Source organism: Nannospalax galili, unplaced genomic scaffold, assembly GCF_000622305.1.
Source record: "Nannospalax galili isolate Female #2095 unplaced genomic scaffold, S.galili_v1.0 scaffold648, whole genome shotgun sequence".
NCBI classification, from domain to species: domain Eukaryota; kingdom Metazoa; phylum Chordata; class Mammalia; order Rodentia; family Spalacidae; genus Nannospalax; species Nannospalax galili.
The window spans coordinates 5,079,006-5,097,252 of record NW_008360311.1 but is presented as its reverse complement, the minus strand read 5'-3'; the positions used below and the strand labels follow the sequence as shown (position 1 = coordinate 5,097,252).

Genomic DNA, 18,247 nt, shown 5'->3' with positions numbered 1-18,247 from the left:
AAAATTTAGAAAAGTATTTTAAAAATAGAAAGAGGATATGAAGTTGGGAGGGGGAAGCGGAGGGAGTTAGGGGAGAAATGGGGGGTTAATAGGATCAAAATACATTGTATGAAATTCTCAAAGTATTAATAAAATATTCTATCTTAAGGAATGGAGAGATGACTCGGTTAAGAGCACTGGCTACTCTTCCAGAGGACCCAGGTTCAGTTCCCAGCACCCACATGGCAGCTCACAACTTTCCATTACATACATGCAAGCAGAACACTAATACACATAAAATAAAATAAACGAATAAATAAAAAATTTTAGAACCTCCTCAAAAGATATTCTATCTTAAAATGAATAGGAAGATTTTTTCCCCCTATATGGAAGTGCTTTAACCCTGAAGGCCATGTAGGGAAGCCACCCATTTTTCTTTGAACAAGATCTCCCTATAGTCCCAGCTGGCCTAAAACTTGAAACTCGCTATGTATACCAGGCTGGCCTTGATCCCGGTCTCCTGAGTGCTGGGATTAAAGGCATGTGCCACCACCTGGCTCCCAACTGTTAATGTGAATGTGGCTCTGTGATGACAGCCCGCCCATGCTTAAAGGAAAGGGACGGGGTTGTGTCCCTCCTGTATTCCGACCCCACCTGCTTCCTGGTAGGTATCCAGGAAGTGGGGTGGCAAGGCTGAGACCCAGGTGAACTTGCATGATGACAGTCCTCCTTTTCACAACGGCAGTGGCTGCAGCCTGCTGGCATGACAGAGGGCCTGCCTGGTCATGGTGGTGAACCGCTTGCTTGGAAGGCCCAGTGGAAAGAGCGCTCAGCGTTGTCGGCTCATCCCAGGGCCCAGGGCGGGTGAGCTGCTGTGTGCACGGAGGGCTCTTCCGGTTATAATTAGAATATTGCTGGGGGGTTATTTTTACACAGCATGCGCACCAGGGCGATGATTCAGCCGGGCCTGTCTTGCCCAGGGCCTCATCAGACCTGGGCTTTTTTTAGGCTGAACAATGCATTTTCCCCAAGCCCTCCCCAGTCCAAACAAGGCAAGAAAATCAAAGGATTTGCTTTTACCAGGCTGTCCTGCTGGAGGGAAGGAGTGAGATGCCAAATTTCCTTGGCCTTAGTTTGAGGAGGAACAACCTTACTCCACACACATGACGCCAGGCTCATCTGTGGTCACCTAAATGAGTTCAGCATGGACTAGACCAAAGCTTGAAGTCCTCACCCATATCTGCCCCTACCTGCAGTTCACAGTGGACAGGGCTGCGGGGGCAGGTAGGTTGGGATAATGTAGTGGTTCTATAGAAAAGGCTTTCTGGGTGCTGGGGAGGTGGCTCAGTCAGTAAAGTGCTTTTCTGTAAATCGTGGGTCCTAAATTCAATCCCCCAAAGCCACAAAAACAAGTTAGATATGGCTGTGCCTCTGTAATCCCAGGGTTGGGTAGGCAGAGACAGGAGGCTCCCTGGGCTACCCAGGCCATCTAGACCAATCAGTGAGCTCCAGGCCAACAAGAGACCCTAGCTCAAAAAATAAAATAGAAGGCCTGAGAGATGGCTCAGCAGGTAAAGGCATCTGTGGCCAAGCCTGATGACCTGAACTTGATCTCTAGGAAGAAAGGAAGCAGAGGGAAGAGAAGGCATTTTGTAAACCACGCCCCCTGGGGGGCTTGTCTCTGCCACTGCCACCCCAGCCTCGGAACAAGAAAGCATTGGCAACATGCTGGGGACACAAGAGGTTGCAGCACCACATCCTGGGGCCACGTGTGTGTTAGGGAGACTGTATTTTAGCAGCAGAAAGCGGAAAGCCCCAGGGCCCTCTAGAGCCTAGTTCCTCTTCCACCCCTGATCAAGGAGCTGCCTCATCTGCACCCACAAAGATCAACAAGCTGCGCACTGACACGCAGTCAGGATGCAGCTCTAACACTGTGCCTCTGTGATACAGGGCCAGCAGCCCAGGGCCTCTGGTATTGTCAAGTCTGACTTGGAATCAGGTCAGGCTAGGCCCCCTTACGGCATTTATGGCCCCCTGGGAAAGCCATGGAAGCAAAGTGAGGCCCTCAGCTAGAGGGGGGCAGGGCCTGGAAGGGGCTCGTTCCCACCTGTCAGTCTCTCAAGGCCAGTCCTGCACCTCACCCCTTGCATTCCTTCCCAGGACAGCTGCCAGAGCAGACAGCTGATGGGAGACATGGCCAAGAGGGATTCAGCTCTGAGAGTCTTTGCCCTGAGGGCTGGCCCTCAAGCTCTAGGAGCCAAGCAGGAAGCTCTGGCCAGAGCCCAAGAGCACTAGGCCACTGTTCGAGACTACAGGGCACCACCTCCCTGGCTGATGTCACCCCTCCTCTGTGACTCAGAACCTCTCTGGGAACCCTGACCCTGTGTGAACCCACTGGGCTCACAGAGGCTCTTGTCTGGGCTCTCCTGACATGGTCTTTCCTGAAAAGGCCCACCATTCCACCTCCACAGAAGCCACGGGCTAGAGCAGGTCACGTGGCGGGGGTGGGGGGCTAGTTCTGGAAGTCAGTGGTGTTAAAACAGCTCTTAACTCCATCTTGTAGGTGTGTGCTTCCTGCCGAGGTCTTCACGTGGCCTTTTTCTAGTTTTCCCTCTGCCTTTCATGTTAAGGAAACACCCTTCTTTCCACCTTAGGGAAATTTTCTTGTTTGGGATCTAAGGCGATTGATTTATTTCTTCAAAATATCTTCAATGTAATTAGACCATTCAAACTTATTCTCAATGACTTCATCGAACAGCCCTTGTCCCCCCTCAGCCAGATACCTAAAACTGCATACTTCCAGACAGAAAGCAGCAAGACGACTGCCCAGCATGTGGCCTGTGCTGAGGGGAGACCTCATCTTTGGATGGTGCTCCTAACCACGGAGGCCCTGTGGGTCTCTAGCAGGGTGAGCAGCGCCTACTAGAGTCACAAGCTGCCACAGGGACAATAACATCAAAGCTGGGTGAGGTGACCCGTGTTGTAATCCTAGCACTTGGCGGAAGAGGATCTGGAGTTCCAGGCCATCCTTGGCTACATGAGACTAAAAACTAAAAGAGATGGTGACGGGCAGAGAGGACTCAAAGAGGAAGAAAGAGAAAGGGAGGAAAAGGAAAATATGAACAGCAAAGAAAGAGGAAGGTAGGTAAGGAGTCACATGGGAGAAAAAATGGAGGTCCTGTCCAGTCCTCAGGGACATGGTGGTCTCCATGGAGAAGAGTTCCACATGGTCACACCAATGGCATGAGCTGTCAGCTAAGGAAGCCAAGCCAAAAACCTGCCTGTGCCGCCTACTCCCCAGGTCTGGGTCCCAGGCAGCAAAGCCCGGAGTCACGATCTGCCAGAGACAGAAAGAACCTCAGGGAGCATGTCTGCGTCTCAGTGGGCCTTGTTGCCATTCATGACACAGGGTTCATATTGGACAGGGTGGTCCTGGGTCTGCGGGCCCTAGTGGGGACAAAAACTCCTACTGCATTTCCTTCCTTCCCATGGTGTGTGTGTGTGTGTGTGTGTGTGTGTGTGTGTACACTGCATGTGGAGGCCAGAGGTGACATCAGGTGTCTTTCTCAACTTCTTCTCTACCTGATTTATTTACTTATTTATTTTTGAGACAAAAGTGTCTCACTGAACCTGGGGCTTGTAGACTCAGCTAACTGACAGGCCAGTGTGTTCCAGAGAACCCCAGAACAAGTCTCCTGTCTCCCCCCAACCCCAAACAGCACTGGGGTTACATGTGTGCCACTGTACCCTGTTTTACATAGCAACTGGGGATCTGCTTCCTGCTTGCATAGCAAAGCACTTACCAACTTAGCCGTCTGCCCAGCCCTCTATTTATTTTTACATTTACTTATTTATTATTTATTTTTTAACTTTACTCAGTGTCACTGTGTTGCCCAGGTTGGTCTTGAACAACTGATGCACCACTATATCAGGCTCCTCTCTTTCCTCACCTGCTCTCCCAGAGCTGATCCCACTCGAGCCGCTGTGGACACCCCCCAAGGAAGAGCTACAGGGAACTGAGCCCCAGGGTTGGGAAAGAGTGATTTAAATTGGGAAAGAGGAGCCAGGCGTGGTGGCATCTTTAATCCCAGCACTTGGAAGGCAGAGGAAGGTGGATCTCTGTGAGTTCAAGGAATGCCTGGTCTACACAGTAAGTTCCAGGCCAGCTGGGGCTACAGGGAGACTCTGTCTCAAAAAATTAAATAAAAAGAAATACAGAGAGGTCTTGAAACATGGATCCAACTTTCCATCTCCCTTCCATCCCTATGGGGTTAAAAAGGGGAAAAACTTGACTATTCTGTGTAGAAGGTACCTTAAACATCTGGAGGGGAGACCTACTGGTAAGACGGCTCAACAGGTAAAAGGCACTTGGTGCCAAGCATGATCACCTGAATTCTATCTCTCACTCGGACCCACATGGTAGAAGGAAAGAACTGACTCCTGAAAGTTGACCTCTGATCTCCACGCTCATAAGTAAATAATAAATAAATAATGCGGTAAAAATGTAAAAAGAAACCACTTGGAGGGGAGCAGAGTAGGAGAGATGGGTGAGTAGAGGAGGAGGGGGTGTCTTGTCTGTGAAGGGGAGTTGAGCAGGAGAGGGGCTGGTGGGAGGGAGGGGTAGTCTTGTCTGCAGGGTGCTGTGTCTTCGGAAACTTGATCTTAATTGAGGCGGGTGAAGTCACTCTTACCCTCCCACTCAGCTGACTCTGTGTCAACCCAGTGACAAGGATCCTCCAGGAGGATTATTTGGGCAAGTACAAAGAGCAAGCAAATTCAGGTCTGGAAATGACTCCAGCTGTGGGAGGTGGTGGTGGGGGACGGTAAGCCACTGAAATTATCTGTGGGGCCCAGCTGACGGGCCCATTGTGGTTATTTTCCACCCTTTGATCCTCGCTCAGGCTTCCTTGAGGCACCCAGCCGTTTAGAAAGGACTCGTTGGCCTTCAGGAAGGCAGAAATAACAGCGGCAAGTCCTGGGTGCTGACACAGGATCCTTGGAGCTGGAAGTTACTGGGTCACCACCAAACTTGTCCTTCTTTATAGAAAGCTAGATCAGCTGAAGGAAGGGCCTGCTTGGCAAAGGTTATGGGCAAGAAAGGAGAAGCTCTTCTATGGACATACTTCCAGATGCCAGCGCTGCTGGTCTAACCTGTGGCAACAGCAGAAGCACTAGGTAGAGGGAGGGAAGGTTCGAGGCTCCCATTTCTTCTGTGGCCCCCTCTTCTCCATTTTGCCTCTGCCTCTCTCATCTCTCCCCTCTCCTACACGGCAGCCCCACCCGCCCTTCCCTAGGCCTGTACTCAGCAGTCAGGCTTAGGAGGAACCTGGGAAGGTCTGTTCCTCCTTGCCCACTCAATGTATTTTAAACTACGGCATCCATCTCCGATCTTCTGAGTTTCCTCTGACCCTCCAAATATGGAGAAGCAGAAAAGAAGGGACCAAGGCTTCTGAAAAGAACCAGATCTTACAGGATTTGAGCGTCAGGCTCCCACTAACTGCAGGGCTTGCCATGACCACACTGTTCCAAAGCCTTTTGGACTAGTTGTGGGCCTCCTCCCCTTCTGTCCCCACTAGGAGGAATTTAGGATTCCTGGAAATCTGTCTGCAGGGGAGAAAAGGCTGTGGCAGCAGCTCGACTCTGGGGGTTGTGGGCAGTTGGGTGCAACCACTCCTCACCTTATTGTGAGATTTATAGCTTCACTGGCCCATGGGGCCTTGGATAGACCTTGGGGCCCAGAGGGAGATAGGTGATGGGAGGGAAACCCCTCTTCCCACAAGTCCTCCTTTCTGACCTGGGACCCACTCCCTCCTTGCCTTTCCATTCTTGGACCCTCTAGTGGGTCAGGAGGGGTGGGGACAAATGGGGCCCTGGCACCCAGAAGCTTAATCCACAGCCGTGGCTAACAGCAGACGTGGCCACTTGCCTTGGCTGCGTGACAAAGTAGTAGAGATTAGGGCCAGGGGCAAGGAGAAGTGCTTCTCTTTCTAACCTGAGAGCAAGCAGCTGGCACTTACCAGATGGACATGGTGAGGCCCAACCACAGGAGCCAGTCAGGTTTCACCTGGAGAGTTTCTCATCCAGAGGCCAGGCAGGCCTGGACGAGGCTGAGACCATCAAGGATAGACAGTGAATGGCCCTCAACACCTTTATCTTGACCTTTGTTGTTGTTCTTACTGTTTGAAAGATGATTCATTTTTACTTTGTATGAGTGTATGCATGTAAATACACCATTAGTGTGCAATACCCACAGAGGCCAGAAGGTGGCATCAGAACCTCTCAGGTCCTCTGTAAGAGCAGCCAGTGCTCTTAACCACTGAGCATCTCTCCAGACTCCATTGTTGGTTTTTAAGGTAAGCCTCTTGCCTCAATTTCCCTTTCTGGGTCATTGAATGTAGACAGTGGAGATCTGCTACAGGAGGAGGCTCTGGGAATCTCACAGTGTGGCCCACACCCAGCAGCAGCACCTGAGTACTTATCAGAAATAAAAAACCAAATTCCTGTCCCCAAACTGCTGACTCTGAAACTCCAGGAGATGGGTCACAAGGCCTCTTCAGCTGATGCTCACTCTGAGAACCTGGGTCTGCCTGTCTGTGGAGCCCTCAAATAGGACTCTGGCCTGGGCACTGCCCCACCTACCCTCAGGAACCCTCCTTCCTCACTCTCACCAGGTGATATGGCATTCTTCTCTCCCTTCCCCACAGAACAAAGGCCACTGAAGGCAAGACCAGCTTCCCTGCCTCCCCAGCCACCTCCAGCTTTAATCCTCCCTGCCTTTGGTCCCACTGCTCACCACCCCCACCTCTAAGCCTTCACTGCAGCTTCCCATCCCATCTGACCCTGGATCCCCAAAAACTTCGCTCCCTGAATTCACCACTTTATTCTTGAACCGTAACCTCTTCCTCTTGGTTATTTCCCGTTTGCTCCAAAGACACTGTTCTCTGCAGTTCTGAAAAGAAAAATCTCAGAGGGAATACTACATTCTATGGCTCTTGGAATCATCTGCTATAGCTGCCCTCTCCTCCATCACAGGCAAGGAAACCAGGGCCCAGAGGAACGGCTTGTCCAAAGTCACAAGCTGGTTCACAGGGGTTGGAAATCAGGGTCCCTTGGTCTCAGCTCAAGGCTTATTCTGTGTGAGCTCCTCCCAGCCCCCTCCCTGTCATTGAGGTCCCTTTCACATGCTCAGCCCTGTCATACTACATCTCCACAGTGCCCTCCACTCCTCCCTGTTCCTCAGGACTTCCTCCCCGAGCCTCCTACTCCACATTAATTTTTGAGAAGTTTATGCTTTTATCACTGAGTCTTTACCGTGGTGCCCCAGGAGCCTCCCACACTGACAGGGATAAGCCACAGGGCAGGAGGGAGGGTGGTGGTGGAAAACAAGCCCCTCTTGCAGCAGACTTTCCTTTGTTGATTTGGGGGGCACTGCCTTCCCCTGGTCTTTCTTCTCACTCCCAGGCCCCCTCTGGCTTCGGGAGGGGTGTTTGCCTAACACTGTCACCTGAAGAGAAGGGTAGCGCAAACCCCCGAGCCACTGTCCCTCCTCCCCTCCGGTCCAGCGCCTTCCTCTGGCCTCTGCAGAGCCACCCACTTCTTCCTCTTTTCTCTTACTTACCACCATATAGACACAGCTATTGTTTGAACTACCCATTCTGAGTGGTTGGCTCTGATTTTAACTCTGACCTCAAACTCCAGCTCTGTATTTTCATTAGTTTCTAGAACATTCCCTTGGGATGTCTAGGAAGATCCTCAGAGTCCTCAGTCTAAACTCACACTTGTCTCTCTCCACATCAAACTGTCACCATCACTTTGGCTGTCATCCTGATTGTCTTCACATCCCTTCCAGGGTGGTTATGGTATTGATGTCATTTTCTGGTTAAGAACTTCCCATGCCTCTGACTGCAAAGTTCCTGTGGGTCCAAGTACAGTGGATCCAACAAGAGTCTAATCACCAATAACTACAATCCCATGCAGGGATCCGATGCTCTGGAAGGAAGGAAGAGCGCCCTCTATAGGTGGCTCGACCCTTGCCTGCTGCACATGGGAGCTCCATCAGATGACCAGGCCTGCACTCCTGTTGCTGGGCCCGCCCTACACCACTGACCCATGGGGAAGGGTTTTGGTGTTCCCAGGCCTCTGAGACAGGAGTGCAGTCTGGTCATCTGATGCTTGAATCAGAGAAAGAGAGCCAGGCCTAGGGTGACGGTGGATGTCAAGGACAGAGGTCAGCACTGGGGGCAGGATTGGGGTCAGAGGCATTCGTGAAAGTGGATCACTATGAACAGGCCACTCCCATCACATGGTCTAACGCAATCCCTTCAACAACGTTGGGAGAGAGGTGAGGAAGGGTTCTTAGCATCTATGGCTCCCGAGGACCAAGGGTCTGCCCAGCTGCCTAGTTAACATGTGGTCAAGCTGGGGCTCCACCGAGACCCCTGTGTCACAGTCCCCGGGCATGGCAAGAGGCTGGCGTGACAGCACACTGCTGTGATTTCTAAAAGCAGTATATTTTCACAGATACGACTCCAGGATTTGCCAGGGAGGTCACTGCTGGATGCTGGGCTCTGAGCACCTCTAGTACGCCCTAACTTGAGTCATCTTGACTTGAGGAGTGACCATGGCATTACCAGCCCTAGGGTAATCTGGGAGCCGGGATTCCTGGATTTGGGCTGCTCTCCCCTCTGAGGTCATTGTGTGTGTGTGTGTGTGTGTGTGTGCATGTGCATGTGTGTGTGTCTGTGTGTGTGTCTGTGTATGTGTGTGTGTGTTTGTGTATGTGTGTGTGTGTACTCCACCCATAGTCGGCACAGCAAAGCACTGAATGGTAGTCCCTGTTCTCACATGACCCCTGAATGGGGTTAGTCTTCTTGGAGAGGACACGGCTTTATCCCCACAGGACACCCCTATAAACGTTGTGCATGTGCATGTGTGTGTGTCTGTGTGTGTGTCTGTGTATGTGTGTGTGTGTTTGTGTATGTGTGTGTGTGTACTCCACCCATAGTCGGCACAGCAAAGCACTGAATGGTAGTCCCTGTTCTCACATGACCCCTGAATGGGGTTAGTCTTCTTGGAGAGGACACGGCTTTATCCCCACAGGACACCCCTATAAACGTGTGTTGGGGAAGAGGGAATGGCACTCACGACTTGTCTCGCCTGCCAAGCCTCCTGGGCGGGCTGGCTTGCCTTCTTCGAGGTGACAGGGATTTCCCCCGGCTTCTCACTTGGGTTGGAGAGTGGGCACTTGCAGGCTTCAAGATCTAAAGGAAACATGAGGAGTTAGCCACACTAGATCCTGAAGGACCCCACTGCTCATCTTCCCGCAGCACAGCACCCCAACCCCAGCCCACCCCACCTCTCATCTTCCCACAGCACAGCACCCCAACCCATCAGCCCAGGACATTCACTCCTCTCACCGCACGCTGGGGAAAGGGACCAGTACCACTATCTGGAGGATGAGGACAAATCATCACATCTTGTCCCTTTTTCTGTGGCAGACTGGGGGACCCCCCCAGCACCTCAGCCTTCTGATGCTGTGTTTGCTTAGAAGCTTCTCTCCTGGGGAAGGCAATTCTCCTTTATAGTATCCCTGAAACCAGCTTCTATTGATGGTCCCCTCTCACACCCAGAAACAGACGCGTGGTCTTCAATTTATCAGACTCTCCACTCCAGGTCTTGAAGATGACCAGTCCCCAGGGACTCAACATAACCAAGTCTGAAGTCAACATGCCCACTTCCTCTCAGTGACACCACAGACCCTGGAGGGACAAGAAGCAGCTGGCACCATGTCACTATGGAGGTGCCGGTGGGGGGAGAATGGCTAACAGGTGCCATCCACCCAAGTGAGCACAGCAAATGCCTCCTTGTTGGTTACCGTGACACCGGTTAGAATTTGATGCCAAAAGGCCTTGTAACTTCTAACACAGAACAGATGCAGGGCAACGCTAAAGAAGGTCATAAAGTGGGGTGACTGACTCATCCTGAGAAGCACATGTCCTAGGGATCCCTCAGTTCCAGGCACACCAGAATGACCGGTCACCCTATTATAAAAACTGAGCAACAGAACCAGTCTCTCAGAATAAAACAACTACCATTTTTAGATCTGAGTTCATAGGAGAAATTGCAGGCTAAGATGTTACTTTCATTTTAACATCTAAGATGGTTTCTGCTCTGATTTTTGAAGTACATTTGCCCCTCCGGTCCTCATGAGGATTGGTTCCAGGACTCCAGGGAGATACCAAAATCCATGCTGTAGTACTTTCATGTAACTTATACACTCCTGTGTCCTTCAAATGACACCCAGACGATTTTCAGTACCCCAGGCCATACAAAGTCTACATAAGGGGGCGATGTACTGCATTATTTAGGGAATAACAAGAAAAAGTCTGTACATATTCAACACAGCTGCAAATTAGGTTACAGGCTTAATGTGTGTGTCTTCATGTATATGCATGTGAGTACAGGTGCCTACGGAGGTCAGAAGAGGGCATTGGATCTTCCGGAGTTAGAGTAACAGGTGGTTGTGAGTCCCCAACATGGGTACTGGGAACAAAACTCCCATTCTCTTAAAGAGCATCAAGTGTTTCTTTTTATATATTTTTTATTTATTATTTTATGTGTATGAGTGTATTGCCGGCATGTATGTAAGTGCACCTGTGTTGTACAATGCCCATGGAGGACAGAAGAGGGTGTCAGGTTCCCTGGAACTGGCATTAGGATGGTCGTTAGCCGCCATGTGGGTGCTAGGAATCAAACCCGGGTCCTCTGCAAGAGCAGTCAGTGCTCTAATCGCTGAGCATCTCTCTATCCTACAGCTGCAGGTTTTAACCAAATATTTTCAATTCAAAGTTGGTTGAAAGCGAGTGGATGCAGACGGCCTAGCTGCATGTTCAAAGAGAGACTAACGTCTAAATCAAACAATCCCATTTTCATTTTAATGAGTGGTCACTGAGCAAGACAATCTCAAGAAAACTTTCCACCATCTAGAAAGAGGGAGAGAAATGTGATTATTCCTGATTCTCAACTTAATGGGACTTGATTGAGTTGGGAAGAACCCCAGTAAATGTGGGGGGATTTCTGTTCTGTTTTTGTTTCTTCAGTCAGGTATCTTGTCCCATAATGTATGAAGTGAGCAGTGCGTGTGGGAGAGGTCACACCCACTCACCTGTCCTGCCACACTCACCTTCATTCGCATGTCTCTGGCATACTTCTCCAGTTCCTTCCTTATGTCGGCCCTCAGCATCTTCGAGACATTGAGGACCAGCTGCTTCCACTCGATGGGTTGGAAGCTGTGAGGTTCATGGGGGACGTACAGCCCAATCTTGACCTTCTTGACTGTGTGCAGGTATTTCTTGTACGAGTCTTCAAAGTCAAAGACAAGGTCACTCAGAGTCCGAAAGGTCAGTGGCTTATCCATCAGCTCAGCCCTTCGGCTCATGCCCAGGGAGCCATAGTGGCCATTGCAGTAAATTCCCAGCACAACGTGGTGGAAGTAGTTTCCTGAGAAGTAGGTTTTGAAGCTGATGGGGAAACGCTCGATGGAAGGCTGCCCATTGGTTAAGTATCTTAAACAAGTGGAGTCAAGGAAGAGACAGAAGCTTTGGGAACTCACACAGCACGGACTCCAGGAAGGGCCGAATCTCTGGGCCAGTGAATCCATCCTCTGTCTCCCAGAAGCTCCCTGGGCTCTCTATCTGACCTTTCAAGCAGAATCCTCCACAAGAGAGTCCCTAGGTTTCTTTGAGTTCTGACTCTCTGGTGCATATCAAAACCAAAGAAATATAGGACAGATGTAAAACCTGCTGTTTTCAGTAATTAAAGGCAAAACAAAACAGTAACACCTTTTCTTTGCCTGGTTTTCTACTGGACATTTGGAACTATTTAACATGTTTTTATTTACTATTCATGTGTGTGGTGGGGGTGTGTATGTATGTATGTATGTATCCCCTACCTCCCATGATGTTGGTTTTGACCAACTTGAAGCAATATCCCAACTCCAGGTCCTGAAGGCTGAGCAGGAGGTGTCACACCCTCAAGCCTATTCTGAAATCCCACACCTTCCCTGGTTAGACTGTGTGGGCTCAGCTAAGCTCTTCTGGAGAAAAATACTGGAAACTCATTAGTTACTCCTCTGCCAGACACTTCTATGATAAATAATGAAGGCATGGTGCCAGGCTCTGGTGAATCCACCCTCAAGAATCTGTCTTCAGGGCCAGCAAGAGGGCTCAGCAGGTAAAGGAGCTTGCCACCAAGTCTGAGTTCAATCCCTGAGACCCACACCACAATAGAAGGAGAAAACTGTCTCTTGTAAGTTGTCCTCTGATCTCACACATACCCTGTGGCATGTGCTTGATCTTGCTCTCTCTCTCTCCCCCCATAAATAAAATAATCTTTTTTTAGAAAAAAATTTTAAGAATGTCTCCAGGGGGCTAGAGAAATGACTCAGCAGTTAAGAATGCACACTGCTCTTGCAGAGGACCTGAGTTCAGTTCCCAGCACCCATAATGGGTGGCTCACAACCACCGAATGCCTCTGGGCTCCCTGGGTACTTGTATTCATGTGCACACATCCACATCCACATCCACACAGACAGACGCACATACACATAATTTTTTTAAAAATCCGTCTTCAGCACTGCATGCCCTCACACCAGCTTGCTTTCCTGCGGTGGCCCAAGTGACACATCCCAGTCAAATCTGGTTTATGTCAGTCTTGCACTTAGTAGTTTTCTTTTTTTCCTTCCTTCCTTCCCTTCTTTTTTTTCCTTTTGAGACAGGGTCTCATTATGTAGCCTGGAACTTGCTAGGGTAGACCAAGCTGGCCTCAAACTCACTGAGATCCACCTGCGTCTGCCTTCTGAGTGCTGGGATTAAAAGTGTTACCCACACTTAGCAGTTTTCACGTCTAACCTTGTCTCTTCCAAACCGTCCAGATTCCCGAGTAAAGTTCTGCTGTGGTTCACGCCATGCGGACACTTCATCAACCCTCTGTAATCTCATTCCCTGTATCTGAGCAGCAGAGGGCCCCGGACAGTTTTAAGAACACATCCTGAGGGCATAAAGAATGCGCACAGCTGAGCCCACCATCCTTAGCACATGCATTTCCCCATGAGTAATCACATCTAGCTGAATTTTAGATGACTTCCAAATGACCTTTACATGGCACAGTGCATTAGAAAGCTGTAAGGAACGGTGATAGCACTGGGGCTGCAGCTCCCTGGGAAGAGCTTGCGTTCAATCCTCAGTACTGCCAAAAATAAAGAAATAATAAAATAAATGGAGAAAAGCCAGCCAGCTGTGGGAGCACATGTCTGTAAATCCCAGCACTTGGGGGGGGGGGCTGAGGCTAGAGGATAACAAGTTCAAGGCCAGCCTGGGCTGCATAGTGAAACCTTGTCTCAAAATAAAAATAATTGATTTTGATTAATATAGTAACAGCCCCTCAGTGCTCGCCCGTGGTAGTCGGTCAGGGCTTCATTCACAGGTTTGCCCCGTTGCCAGTCTGGCCAAAGGAGTTGGGGGCAATGACTCAGTGGGTACAGGGCTTGCTATGCGGGCATCAGGACCTGAGTTCATATCCCCAGAACCCATGTGTGTCTGTCATCCTACTGCTCCTAGCAAGTGTCTGGAAGCTCATGGGCCACCAGCCTGGCATTCTCAGTGGTAAACAATGAAAGACCCTGTCTCAAACAAGGAGGAAGTAAAGACTGACCTCCATAGCACGCCTTGTGGGACTCACATGTGAACACACACACACACACACACACACACACACACACACAGAGCTTCTTAAAAAAATCTCTGGGGCACTAGAGCAATCACAAGCTCTAATGCTTCTGTGGCTCATGCTTTCTGCCCTCAAGACTCACACACAGGCCGCACCTGTCCTGAGTGCCAGGCCTTTCCCAGCCTCCCTTGGTCTAGCTTAAGGGTCCCCCCTCACATCCTCCTCACACACAAGAGCTTCCACGGCACCTGGTACTCCCCCCAAGCTGCACTGGAACCGTGCATGTGAGGGCAGGGGCTGTGTCCCGGCACAGAATCCCCTGGGCATGGCACAGGCCTGGCACCAAGAACAGTGTTCACTACTTGCCAAAACAGCAAGTCTTCAATTGTGAGGATCTCTCCAGTGGTGAATACTGTCAACTTGACAGGATCTAGAATCTGGGAGACAAACCTTAGTCTAAGAGGGAGTTTCTACATTGGGTTAATGGAGGTGAGTAGATGCACCCTAAATGTGGGTGGCACCATTTCATGGGCTGAGGTCTTAGACTGAATAAAAAGGAGGTGAGCTGGACCTGTTTGCTGACTGTGGGTGCACTCTGAGAGCCACCTGCTCCCGCCACCATGCCTTCCCCACGAAGATAAAGCTGCACTCCCTGAAACCGTGAGCCAAAATGAGCTTTCCTCCCTTAGATCACTTTTCTCAAGTATTTGATCTCAGTAACAAGGCAAGACACTAATACCTCTCCTCACACTTAAAAGGACAGCACTCAAGGGCCGGGTGTGGTGGTACATGCCTTTAATCCCAGCACTCGGGAGGCAGAGGCAGGCAGATCTCTGTAAGTTCAAGGCCAGCCTGGTCTACATAATGAATTCCAGGACAGCTGGGGCCACAGGGAGACCCTGCTTCAAAAAGACCAAAAACAAAAAAACAAAGGACAGCACTCAGTGGAGGCCAGGCTGAGTTCCCTGAAAAGGTTGACCCAGCCCACAGCCAGAGGACAGACATGTCCTCTGTCCTTAGTTTACCCACAGATGGCACCTCTCTATAAAAATAACATGTTCCCGGGCTGGAGAGATAGCTCAGTGGTTAAGAACACTGACTGTTCTTGCAGAAGACCCGAGTTCAAATCCCAGCACCCACATGGCAGCTAACAACTGTCCACAACTCCAGTTCCAGGGGATCCGATAGCCTCTTCTGACCTCCACGGGCATTGCATGACACAGGTGCACTTACCTACATGCAGGCAATACACACATACACATAAAATAAAATAATAAAATATTTAAAAAAATAAATAAAATGCTCCCGTTTGCACTTCCCTTTGGCATGTGGGACTACAGAAAGTGGGTGAAGCCACCTGTTCTGAGGCCTCTCATTCCACTTCCTACCCACCCTCTACAGTGAGTTCCCCGGGGCTGTCAATACTGCGTTCTTCACTTGTTTAGGTCACTAACCAGCACTTAGGAGAAAGTGTCCCCATGCCTGTCAGCCTGTCAGCTAGAGCTGTGGAACAAGAGGAGATCCGATGGTAGACAGACTCGAAATGGACACATGGTGACCAAATAATAAAACAGAATTGCTACATGGTCCAGCAGTTCTCCTGAGCACATGTACAACAGAACTGAATCAGGGACTCAAACAAAATTCCTACACCATGGTCACAACATTGTTGATAACAGCAAAAGAGATGGAAACAATCTGAATGTCCTTCGGTGAATAAGCAGACAAGGTAATAAGATCTTTCACGTATTCATACATTAATAGATGAACTAGTCAGCCTTTAAGGAGGACACACGGCAACATGAGACAACACAGCTGAATCTTGAAGACCTTGAGCTAAGTGAAAAGAGCAAATACGAAACACAAAAACTGTCTGAAATACAGGAGCAGCAAGAGCCATTCTAGGAAGGGAAGGCGGAGTAGCCAAAGGCCCAGCGACGCTGACTGGCACTGTGGGTACAGAGCTGCTGGGGGTGAGGGGCAGGGATCCAGAGGGTGCACAGCTGCAGTTGGAGAGATGGACAAGCTCTGGAGAAGAATGGCAGTGAGGTTGCATAGCATTATGGGTACTTTTTGCTTTGAGACAGGGTCTACATACCTGAGACTGGCCTTGAACTCAGTGTGTAGCCCAGACCAGCCAGGGACTTTCAATCTTCCTGCCTCAGCCTCCTGAATGCTGGGATGATAGTTGTGAGCCATCACGTCTGGCTGCACAGCCTGGCGAGTGTGCCAAACTCCACTCTGCAAAGGGGCTGCGATGGTGAATTCCTGCTGTGAATGTTTCCCATGGTAAAAACAAAGTGACAGAGAATGTGACGGATGCTGTAAAAGCAGCAAGTCCAGCCAGTGGAACTGGGAAGAGCAGAGAGGAGCCCACTCTTCTGTCACGCCACAGGTCACTCATCCCTAAGGTTTATCCCATCACTCTGGCAATCACAACACCTCGACACTGGCCGTGGAAAGGGAGGAGTGGAAGGACGAGGGCTGGAAGCAGCCTGAGCTTTGCCAGGGAAGGGAGAACAGCAGCACCCACATTCCCTGGAAAATGTTAGCTTCCAGCCCGCAGGGTAGAGATGCTGAGCCTGCCTCTCAGTCATCCAGGCCTTTGACCACAGTCCTGCACTCCATCGAACAAGCTCACCGTGGTCAGCTGCTCCTCCAAAACAGGTGCCTTGATTTAGAAAAGAATTTGGAACCTAAGAACCACATGTCCAGCATGCATGTGAAAGTGCACACACATGCTGAGCAGGGTACCAGGTGTCAGTTCAGGACTCTGAACTCTGAAGTCAGAAGAGCAGACACAGGCTGGGATGATGACTCAGTTGGTAAAGCGCAAAGACCTAAATTCCATCACCAGAATTCACACTTGTAATCCCAGGGCTGGGAAGGTGAAGCTGACCAGTGCCTGGCTTACTTGGTTGTGGCCAGTGAGAAGATCCTACCTCAAAACAAAAATCAAACAACAACAATGTGTACACGAGAGGGGGGTGGGGAACAAGAGGGACAGGTGACCAGCCAAACCCACCAACTTCCAAATTGTCAAGGCAACATAGTTTCCCAGGACTGTGGAATGCTCTCGAAGAGACACTGGCCATGACCCCAACCTCCCTCCCCATTCCCAGGGGAAACAGGACATGAGAGAACTGACACAGAGCAAGGACAAAGATGCTGTGACTTCAGATGTGTCTACACCAAGCGTCGATTCCCTTGAGTTCAGCAGTGCAGGCTGAGTCTCCCACGTTCCCCACCTGCCCTGGCCTTTCTGAAATGTCACACAGGAAAGAACAAAGGAAAATCAAGAGCACTGGCCCAGAGAGGTGTCCTGGATCTATCTCCACAATCCCCAAGGCTTGGAGGTAGCTCCAGGGGCATGATGCTCAGATTTGCACTCGTATCCAAAGGACAGGTGGCCCGTACACCCAGGTACACTCGGAAGGAGCAGCAAAGGTCTGAGCCAAGCTTGTCCTCCAGGGAAGGGCCCAGGCCTGTGTTCTCCACTGGCTTCCAGGAACAGGTCTCCAGCCCACTCCTCTTCCCATTAAACTTGAAAGAGGTACTGCCCAACAGCTGTGGCTGATTCCTGCCAGTCAAAAATGGGGCCCCGAGCTAGCTGTTACCCCCCAGCCCAGCCTCTTGCTGGACTCCCCACCACATCTTCCCTTGTGCGGAGCAGGGAGGAGGGCAGGGATGGGACTCAGTAAGGCTCAAGTTGCCATTTCTCAAATGCCAGTGAAGGCCCCAGGGGATAGTCGTGCTCAGGTCAGACCTGGAGTTTCACAGATGGTACAGAACACAGCACTCCCCACCCCGTGGAAAAGACTGGGTGCAGCAGGTGCGGGTTCAATCCCCAAGAACACACATGCGCGCGCACATACACACACACACAGACACACACAGAGACACACAGACACACATGCGCACACACACACACACAGACACACACTCACACACACACACACAGACACACACAGAGACACACACACACATGTGCACACACACACAGACACACATGCGCACACACACACACACACACAGACACACACTCACACACACACACAGACACACACAGAGACACACACACACATGCGCACACACACACACACAGACACACACTCACACACACACACACAGACACACACAGAGACACACACACATGCGCACACACACACACAGACACACACTCACACACACACACACACACACACACACACACACACACAGCACAAAGCCCTATCCCTATGAGAATTGTTAGTGAAGTCCCAGTGAGGTGAATGTCTACCTACCATTTACAAGGCTTTGAGTTCAGTCCCCGGCACCTCAAAAAGCAAAAACAAAACGAAAATGTCTAGGAGGGGTTGGGGAGGTGGCTTGGTGACTAAAATGCTCACTATATAAGCATAAGGGCCTGAGTTCACATCCCCAGCACTCACATAAAGCCAGGAATGGTAGACTACCCTGTAATCTCAGTGTTCCTACCGTGAAATGAGGAAGCAGACAGGAGAGTCCTGGAAGCTCCTGGGCCAGCTAGCCTGGTGTACACATC

At 50.4% G+C, this 18,247-nt stretch overlaps 1 protein-coding gene across 1 annotated transcript in view; it reads right to left on the bottom strand.

Moving 5' to 3' along the window:
* Positions 1-18,247, bottom strand: part of Vash2 (vasohibin 2) — a 49,216-nt gene that overhangs the window by 7,786 nt on the left and 23,183 nt on the right. Inside the window, exons 6-7 of the mRNA XM_008824847.3 lie at positions 11,162-11,543; positions 9,124-9,239 (exon numbers count right to left, since the gene is read on the bottom strand). Of these exons, the coding sequence (XP_008823069.1) occupies positions 9,124-9,239; positions 11,162-11,543 (498 nt within the window). The remainder of the gene's footprint in view (positions 1-9,123; positions 9,240-11,161; positions 11,544-18,247) is intronic.